This window comes from Oncorhynchus mykiss, chromosome 10, assembly GCF_057628025.1.
Source record: "Oncorhynchus mykiss isolate SJ-2025 chromosome 10, ASM5762802v1, whole genome shotgun sequence".
Lineage (NCBI taxonomy): Eukaryota > Metazoa > Chordata > Actinopteri > Salmoniformes > Salmonidae > Oncorhynchus > Oncorhynchus mykiss.
The window spans coordinates 34,372,501-34,383,105 of NC_143031.1; the positions used below are offsets into that span (position 1 = coordinate 34,372,501).

The 10,605-nt window shown below is 41.1% G+C and overlaps 1 protein-coding gene and 1 pseudogene across 1 annotated transcript; one reads left to right on the forward strand and one right to left on the reverse strand.

The window, feature by feature from the left end:
* The first annotated feature begins 1,112 nt into the window (after positions 1-1,112).
* LOC110533692 (olfactory receptor 5J3-like) lies at positions 1,113-3,732 on the forward strand. Its single transcript, XM_021618147.3, is given in 4 exon segments — positions 1,113-1,288; positions 1,600-2,262; positions 2,953-3,068; positions 3,070-3,732. Coding segments are annotated over 4 exon segments (969 nt in total). The 5' UTR covers positions 1,113-1,144; the 3' UTR covers positions 3,116-3,732.
* A 343-nt stretch (positions 3,733-4,075) lies between these two features.
* LOC110534889 (olfactory receptor 52N5-like) lies at positions 4,076-4,581 on the reverse strand (annotated as a pseudogene).
* Between the last annotated feature and the right edge of the window lie 6,024 nt (positions 4,582-10,605).

Here is a 10,605-nt window from a genome sequence, read left to right on the forward strand (position 1 = left end):
TTTTTATTTCAATATCAAATCATTTCTGGCTAACAAATAAGTACCTTACTGTAATATTTTTCCATACAAATTGTCAAAAAGAAACAAAAATAGCCTTTCAGCAAAAAACTATTTCTCAAGCAAAAATAATTCTAGGACTGTCTGGGAGTGGTCTGAGTGGGGAGGGGGATGAAAATGTCATCTGAACAGTAATCTGTTCTTGGCAAAAAGGTTTGGAAATGTTTTAGTGGTCTATATTAACAAATGTGTATATGTATGTATATTTGTGCATATGTGGCTATGTATGTGTATATATATATATATATATATATATATATATATATATATATATATATATATATATATATATTTACTATTTACAAAAAATATATGTGGGGGATTATAAATTATGCAGACAATTACATTGATGGATGTTACAATCTATCTGCAATATTAAAGCTGACCATTAATAATGTTACTTTCTGGACAACTAAGAACTTGGAAAAAAACAAAGTAAAATCATGATGTCAGTGACCTCCAGGTGGCAAAGTCGGAGGGCTAGAAAAATGACAGTTTAACTCTTCAAAACAATAACTCTTCAAAACAATGATTCCCAGTCTGCATTATACTGCCTCGATCCATACAAAACTCCACCCATGCAAAACCTCCCGATTAGAAGGTCCTGTGTAGATTGTATTTTCAACTAGCAACTATCAGGAAATAATACTCATCAAATTTCTTCACACGTTTACAGTCTGCATTTTATCAGCTGTTGTACAATATGATACAAAACACCGGAAAACAGAATTTTGACTGCATTGGGCCTGTAACTGAACATAATTGAGAACCACTTCCAATTAATTAGTATACATGTTTGTGTTATATCACATCGAATATATCATAGATTTCCCCACTCTGACACCACCAAGGTTGAGAATCTGAAATAATAAGAGTTATATTTTTTGCTTCTACAGGCAACACTTTTCATAGAAATTATAGTTACACCATATACTATTGTAGATACTTTCGGAACAAGAAGATAACTGTACTAAGCCATGTTTGTTAAGAATGAGCTTCTTCTATCTGTAGTCTACAAGGTATCAATGTATCTCTCTGTCTGCACCAGGTTTGTCTGAGATCCTATCAGGCCCATTGGCCCAGAGGTATGAACAGCACCCAGTCCAGCCCTGTCGCCTTCTTCATCATCCAGGGCCTGGCCAGTCTGGGGGAGAAGAAGATGGTCCTGTTTATCATCTTCCTGCTGGCCTACACCGTCATCCTAGGTGGAAACATCATGATCATCTACCTGGTACTGTACATTGTACACGCACAGCCAGAACCAGATCACAATAACATTAGATAGAGATGATGTCATAAGAGACCATGAGTTGTAGTTAGTGTAAGTAATCAAAGGGTTTTGTTCAGGTCCTCTCACTTAGAATTTGCTCTAAGGGCCCGTAGACTACACTATACTCCTCAGGAGTCAGGAGTTTAGAACTCTTGAGAATTATGGCTTGGGCCCAGAGTTTCCCCTGGTCGAGTCATGTTGTCAGGAAAAACTCTCCGCTGGGCCTATCTATGACATCACTGTCTAACCGCTTTCTTTATCTCGTCCTAAAGGTCCGGACCGACCCGAAGCTGGGCTCCCCCATGTACTTCTTCCTCCACAACCTGTCTATCGTGGACATGATTTACACAACGGTCACCATCCCCAACATGTTGTCAGGCTTCCTGACTGAGGTCAAGACTGTGTCCGTCCCCGGCTGCTTCCTCCAGATGTACTGTTTCATCCACATGTCTGTTACCGGCCGCGCCCTGCTGACCGCTATGGCCTACGACCGCTATGTGGCCATCTGTAATCCTCTCCGCTATGCCGCTGTGATGACCCGCCCCGTCTGCCTGCTACTCATCATTGGGGCATGGACCTTCGGTGCCATCTGCACCTTCCCAAACACTAGCATGGCAGTACAGCGTTCATACTGTGGACCCAACGTGGTGCGCCACTGCTGGTGTGACCCGTCCTCAGTGAGGCTGCTGGTGTGTGGGGACACTCAGGTGGACAGCATCGTGTCACTGTCTTTTGCCCTCATAGCGCTGCTCACCACGGGTGTGCTCATCCTCACTTCCTACATACTCATCGGTGTGAAGATAGCTAAAATGGGCGCCGCAGAGCGACTGAAGGCGTTTAGCACCTGTGCCGCCCACCTGACGGTTGTGTCCATTTCTTACAGCTCTGCCTCATTTGTCTATATCTCCTACCGTGTGGGAAACTTCTCTCCAGAGGTGACCCTCCTCTTCATCCTCTTTCTCCCCCTCCTCCTTTCCCTGTTCTAATGACTGTTTAACTCTACCATCAGATAACCTTTAGTCAACACTGTGATCTTACATTCACCAGTTGAAGAGTTTGACTGATATTTGTGCCATTACTCTGGTTACCCATGTCCTCTCTGATTTGTCATTCACTGTTGATGTCTAATGGTACGCAAAAGGCATTATCACCAGGAGATGGCACTGTTGTATTATTTTAGTGTAACATACTGATGCTCTTCAGTCACTGTACATTTGTTTCATGTTGTCAGTGCTGTGAAAATCCCAATAACAGGGTTGGAGTCAATTTCATTTAAATTCCAGTCAATTAAGAAAGTATACGAAATTCCAATTGTAATTTCATTTTCCTAATTGAAAAGCGTTGAGGATAATTGGAATTTCAGAGTACTTCCTGAATTGATTGGAATTTAAATGGAATCCAACCATCACCTAATAATGCTATGTATATGTTTATGGTTGAATATGATCAAGGCCATGCTGTTAATAACGTTGTGATAAGGTTAGATAACATTGTGTTGATGTTGTAAGTGCGTATCATTGTTGTTTAATAATGTGTAACCTTTTGTTTAGTATATTGTGGTTGTGGGCATCATTGTTGCATTGCGGTTGTCTTAATGTTGTATTCATGTTGTGTTATTTATGTAGGTGCGTATCATCGTGTCGGTGCTGTACTCGGCTCTGACTCCTTTCCTGAACCCGATGATCTACAGCCTGAGGAACAAGGAGCTGAGAGTGGCCATCAAGAGGGCCTTCTGCCGACACAGACGTCTCACCGCAGAGCCGCAAAACACTCAACACACTGTCCTGACAGCAAAACATTCAATTCAAGCTCCTTTAAAATAGTTTAGTATGGGCTACAAAGTGTGATAATTTTCAAAGATTCCAAAATTATTCCAATTATTGTTTGTTGTTTGGAAAGCAGAACAGCTAAATGTTTCATTATCATGCACTTATAAACGAAACCGAACAATATTTGTGTTTACCATTTGGTTTATTGTGTGGGTTGCACAACTGTATACATCTGATTTAATAGTTTTAAGTTTATTGATAAAAACGAAATAACAACTGTAAAGTCCTGTTCAATTGCATTGTACAAACTACCAGATACAGTACTAAATGGTATGTGATTATACTTGTTTTTAATCAATACCAAAGAAACAACAGTAATTGTTAGGAGATTATTGTGTAATTACAATCTCGCAATATTATTCCTAAATATCAGAGAAATAGCACCCTGTCAAATAAAGTGTACCAACAAATTTTGGTTTTGTGCCTCTGCCTTCTCTGTAAGCGTCACAAATTAAAATAAAACTTTGCACAATAAAATATTCTATGATGGTTTGCATTTGGAAATTAAATCAAGAAATTATTCATGGAACACCACCCAAAACTTTGCACCACCTAAAATAAATGTCAGTTTGAAAACATAGTAGTAGTGTTCTTCCTAGTTATGTATTTTAGAGTAGATTTGCATTATGCATTAGGATTTTTTTCCATCAGTACTAGCCAAATCCGGGGCAGCTGTATGTTTTAATTGTTAGAACATGCTTTGAATATGCATACCATCAATTAAATAATGGCTCTCAACTTATGTTAGCGTCCAATTCAACAGAACCCTTACAGGTCCCTCAGGTGGTGATTGAGAAGAAACTCCCTTGTTTTATGAACGCCACACACATATACTGCAGTTCTCATTATATTATATCTTATTTATTTTCCCATCAGATTTAATACAGAATCCTGCAGCTACCTTGGCTCTGTGAACACCCTAAATATCCTGTTTAATCTCTTTAGTCTGTAAACCATATATTATGTGGTTGACACAGGTAGGGACCACACTATTCAGTTTGCACAGGTCTGCATAGGCTAGGAAGCGATGGAGGATGATAATGGTAAACCCACATCCCAGCACAATATTTGTAGACCAGTAAGTGTGTGCTACAGGTTGTCAGGGCCTTGCTGTTTAAAGAGCTGTTCTACTACTCAGACAAACAATGGCAATCTTCAGATAGGCGAGACTGATGCTGCCTATGGACGAGACAAACAGCATAACAGTAAATGTTAAGACATATATGTTATTTATAAACACGGTCTCGCAGGAGAGCTTGAATAAGGAGGCACATAAACATGAGCACAGAAAGCCTGAATGACACACTCCATGTAAGTGATATATCGCTCGGGAGCTGCTGTCAAAATGTCCCCTAATAGACGAGGTATTATCGCTGTAGCCCCAACTATCTAATTAAGAGACAAGTTTCAGAAAAGGATGTACATGGGATAATGTCCATGGAGATTAGTACTATGAGTCCGATGTTGGCCACGAGGTGAAGATGTAGATGATAAGGAAGAGGATTAGGTCAGGGTAGGAGGTATGTTGAGTGACCTTTAAGAGATTAAAGGGAAGTTCAGGATTTTATAACTTGATAGAAGAAAACTGTAATCCATGATTTGTTTTCTTTAACCTTATCAGTCCCGAGACCCATCTGACTTTAATTTATCTGCATGTTTATATGTTTTTATTATAAAAACCTGATAAAAAGGAATTTATATGAATGCTGTAAGTACAGAAATGGTTTGCTCAGTGGGAAATAAATATCCAACTAGTCAGTGACAACTGTGTGGAGTTTGTGACAGCAACTATGTGAGCTTATTACAGTTTTATAGACACTTCGTCCTGGGATTTCCTATGATCTTCTATGAAGAACCCCACCCTTACCTTCTAACGACTATTGTGTAGCTTGTGAACGTCATATAGAGCACAACATGTCACATGAGAGTCCCAGCTTTTCATAGATCGCTTTTAATTGTTTGCAGTTCAAACCATTCGGACTCTACAGACATTTTTGTACAAAGACTTGGCCCCGGGTCCCTTCAGGATCCGCCCTTGTGTCACAAACGCCTTTCTAGCTCAGCCCCCATTAAACACACAGACTAATGGTACCAACGGATGCAGAAGAATTAGACAAAACTAATGGTACAAGCCAGAAGTGTCACAGTTTCTGTGTTATTTGATTGTTGTTTCCTTAGGTTACCGCTGGAGGGCACCCTTACCCTGTTTTCTAGATTTCAGGTTACCCTGATTATTACTCATTAGATTCTCCTGTGTTTAATTATCCTCTCTGTTGATCTGGTTGCCTTGTTATTTAGGTTCCTCAGTTGGTCTGTATATTTGCTTAGGTCTCATGTTTTATTAGTGTGCTCTTGTGCGGTTGCCTTGTTTCTGTTAAGACTAAGTAAAAGTTCTGGATTTATCCTTACCCCTGCTTGCTGTGTTTCTCTGCCCCTGGATTCGAGTTCGTACTTGCATTATTGGTACAGTAGTCCTAAGCCTACAATGGACCCAGCAGAGATTTTTCAGTCGTCCGAGGAACACTCCGAATTCCACCATTTATGGTCGGCTCTCACCCACCATGGAACTGTGATTGGATGTACTTGCCTAGTTAAATAAAGGTTAAATACAAATTAAATAAATTGGTCGCCATGAGGCGCGGCTGCAGACATTGTCGGATGATTTAAGAACTCTTGTGTCCGCTCTGCAGAGAGGACAGGCGGGAGCAACGGCTGCTGCACCTGTGGCTGTTCCTAATCCTCCACTCCCTACCAGCTCAATGTCTTCCTCCCTTTGGGAGCCTCATACTCATCTCCTTGCTCTCAGGACGGGCTCTGGCCTGGGCTACGGCCATATGAGAGAAGCAACCAGACATTTGTTTTAATTGACAAAGTGTCACCCAGGAGACAAAGAGGATTTTTGATCACCCCATCAGTGGCAGGAACGCTGCTCAAAGACTCATTGTGCTTTGACACGGCAGCCGGAGGGTAGCAGATTACACCATTGACTTTCGGATTCTTGCCGACTTCCCGGGACAACCCTGACACTCTGGATGAGTGGAACGTCGTCGTGAGAGGACGGAGGGGTTCAGAGTTGTTTCCAGTGTTTTGGGTTCCGCTGAGGGAGTAAATTCTTTGTTTGTTCCACTGGCTTATGCTGCGTTTGCTTGTCCTGTACCCCGTCAGAGTCCTCAATTCGGCTCTGGTTCTCCTTCATATCCTTCAGAAGAGCCAATACAATTGGGAAGGACCAGGTTTCCGCTCTGGAGAGATGGTGCAGGATCAACAAGTAACGCTGTCTTTACTGTGGTCAGTCTGGACATTTCCATGCCTCATGTCCCGAGCCTCCATTGGTTTGGCGCATTATGTTCAGAAATTCACAGGCTCGAGCGGTCACGACATCGCAGACGATAAATCCAAATTGTATCCGTAAAGTGCGTAGAAAGATGTCAAATGTTCTTTATAATCAATCCTCAGGTTGATTTTACAATATATAATCGATAATATGTCAACTGGAATGTAGCTTCTTCCATAGGCGAGAGAGAGAAAATGGCTTTTGCGCATACAAAACGCTGCTGGCACCCAGCCATCCACTGACGTGATGGGTTGTTCCTCACTCATTTTTCAAAATAAAAGCCTGAAACTATGTCTAAAGACTGGTCACTGGTCACATTATCTGGTTGATATCCCTTTAAATAGAGGCATGGCATCCAATGGAACAGAGAGCTTTCAGGAAAAACAGCACTTCCTTGTTGGATTTTCCTCAGGTTTTTTCCTGCAAAATCTGTTCTGTAATACTCACAGACAATATTTTGACCGTTTTGGAAACTTTAGAGTGTTTTCTATCCTAATCTGACAATTATATGCATATTCTAGTTTCTGGGCCTGAGAAATAGACAGTTTCAAATGGGTACGTTTTTTAGCCAAAAATGAAAATGCTGCCCCCTACACTCAAGAAGTTAATGCAACCGCTATGTCAGATTTTTTTTAAACTTTACGGAGAAAGCAAATAGACAACAAAGCAGTCAAAAAGATACCCGCTATATTAGGTAGTCAACATTACTCAGAAATAGCATTTTAAATATTCACTTACCTTTGATGATGTTCATCAGAATGCACTCCCAGGAATCCCAGTTCCACCATAAATGATTGATTTGTTCGATAAGTTCCATCAGTTATGTCCAAATATCTTCTTTTGTTAGGGCGTTTGGTAAACAAATCCAAAAGCGCGTTCAGGTCGCGCCGAACGTCGGACAAAAAGTTCAAAAAGTTCCGTTACAGCCTGTAGAAACATGCCAAACTAAGTATGGAATCAATCTTTAAGATGTTTTTAACATTAAACTTCATTAATGTTCCAACCGGACAATTCCTTTGTCTTTACAAATGAAGTGGAACGTTGCTACCTTTCACGTGAGCGCGCCAGACCGAGGCTGTGGCACTCTGCCAGACCACTCACTCAAAGAGCTCTTATGAGCCACTCCTTTAGAGAAGAATCCTCAAAACCGTTTCTAAATACTGTTGACATCTAGTGGAAGCCTTGGGATGTGAAACAAAACTAATATCCCACTGTATCTTCAATGTATCTTCTTCAGTTGACCACAAACCTCAGATTTCCCACTTCCTGGTTGGATGTTTCTCAGGTTTATGCCTGCCATATGAGTTATGTTATACTCAGACATCATTCAAACAGTTTTAGAAACTTCAGAGTGTTTTCTATCCAAATATACTAATTATATTCATATTCTAGCCTTTACGGCTGAGTAGCAGGCAGCTACATTTGGGCACGTTTTTCATCCAAGCTACCCAATACTTCCCCCTACCCCAAAGAAGTTAAGGTTATCTCGATCCGATCGATAATCCTGAATCACCACAGATGTCATATATCCCTGTCCTGTTGGCCTGGATTAGGTTCTAAATACTTAATATAAATCTACCATTAATCCAAGGCTATGCCATTTCTTTCTTCTCGTTGGTTCAAATTACAACTATGTCAAAGAACTATAAACTCGTCCATAATTATCAATTTACCTTAAAATCAGTACCACAAATTACCTCAAATTCATTATCCAAATGGCCCTCCCATGAGGCTGATTAGACCCCAACGGAAAGCCATGATAGAGGTCAAAGGTCATACCACCCTTTTACAGTCGTGTTCCATACTATATTAGAAAAATTAAAGAATTCACGTGTTTAATTAAAACTCAGAAAACAAAACTTATAATATTCCATATGTGAGTGTACCCCTAAGATATTGTGTCTCTGGGAAACATGGAAATCTCCTCAAACCCAAAAGTTTTTTACAAACAAAACCTAATAATAATGATAATTCCATTGTACTCCCTCAAATCATTAGTTTTAAATTTCCTCAATGGTTATATGCAAAACCCATTCTGTCCGTCTGCAAACAGTCTCTCAAAATGCTTGATATGAACACCCTGCCAATAGAGCCCCACAACTGTGATTAACGTGCACTGTCCCTTTAAAATAAAATTAACTCAACCTGCAATCCACTTTGCGGACCTGTCATGGTTCCACGTAATGGAAACAGATTATAATGTTAGTATACCTTAACTTCCTGTTCAATTTCAATCCATAAGAATAAAAACACATTTCGATGGGCACAACTCTATCGCAATTATCTCTCCGTTATTATTTAGAATTCATTAGATTTAGGTAACGGTCTCTTCTATGATTCAGTCATTTCAATCCGACTCCATTCTCCAGTCATTGCTAGGAAATGCTTTCGTCACTGGAAGAAGAGGAGAGTTACAGAACGCTTCATTCCCCGGTATGATATCCCCTCCCTTTCGAAACTGTTCAAAAGTGGGTGTTATCCCTTTAATTGCTTCCGCTATCCTCTGCCCCTGTATCTAGTCACGCCTCCTCTTCCTCATCTGACTCAGGCTGTGGGCACCTGCTTGTTTTTTCCCTTCTATCTTTCTTGTTAAGACAATCACGGTGATTGTGTCCTACTTTCTTGCAGTGCCTGCATGGTGCCTCACAATCCCGAGCAAAGTGACCCGACTTGTTACAATTAAAACATCTATCATTATCTCTATCTCTGTCCTTATCTCCTCTTCTGTTAGCCTTCCATCCCTTTCTGTCAGAGCCCTTACTGGCTATCTCACCCAGAGTGGCCATCAAGTATTCTGCCCATTTCAGCTTCTTCTTAGTCTCCTCGCTTTTACCGTGCTGTTCAAAATGAATTGCATTTCTTTTTACTTCCCCCAGTTCTGCTAGTCCCCACCCCACCAAGGTTTTCTTTATGGTACTGCTAATCTCGGGGCGCATTCCGCTGAGGAAAGCTATCTTCAGCTGCTGGTGATATGCAGTGTTAGGGGGGGCTCTGCTAGGATGGGCTCTGTTAACCCACTGTTGGTGTTAAACACATCCTTCAGTCACTCTAAGTACAGACTGATGGACTCACCATCCCCCTGCCTACATTCGGAAACCTTAGAGAAGTCTGCGTGTTGGTGATAATAATCCCTCAAATTATTATACAATTCTGCAATTTTGACAATGTAATCACCCTCTGCTGCCCATGGCACTGTAATTAAATTGTTATGCCCTGGTACCCATTGCCTTCGTACAGCTGCACAGTCCTTCCCCACCAACTGCCGTACCGCTCTCTCATCTTCTCCTGTGTTTAACTTGAAGCTGGCTGTCAAACCTTCTAGATCCCTTCTAAATCCTTCCATGCCTGTTTTAGGGTGTACCATTCCTCCCACCTCTCTTTCTACATCCCTATGGGTCCATGCCCTATACACTTCTAAAATAGGTTCCTGTCCTGCGTCCCCAGCCCGTGGGTTGGGCAACGCAATTAGAGGATACTGACTAGCCTCCCTTTCATCTTAGTCATCCAGCCACTCTGCTACTCCTCTCCTCACTGGGCTATAATTTAGGTTTATGAGGGACCTCCAGAGGAGCCGTGGGAGTTATTGCTCTCTGTTGCTGGCAACTTACATATTCCTTCTTTTTCCTTTCTCCCTCAGCTCTCTTCCTCGTCTCGGCTAACCCTCGCTGTGTCTAGCCCCTCTGCTCGTTGTTTATCTGCCTTGTCCCCACAAACCCTATTTATTTGTTTAATCATTGATTCCAGTTTTTCTATATTTAAATGTCCGTCAAATTCGTACTTACGTATGTTAGATCGGCTAATGTATATTGGCCAAGTTAATGGTTAGGTCTCAACATAGATAGTTTAAATTGGTAGTGCAGATACCTTCGAGCCATTACGGATCTGTGTTTTTCCTTTCTTGAAACTTTATCTATAAAGTTTGTCGAAGTGTCGATCGGACATTAGGTCTCACCCGTATACAACTATAAGCTATTTTCCCGGGGTCGTAAATCCCTCATCAACAGCCTATTTTTCTGTTGTTTCTTGTTCTATTGACGTTAATATCTTGTTTCTCCCTCCGCTATTGTCATGTATTGTCATATTATGTCTTGTTCCTGTTCTTTCTCTTCACTCCG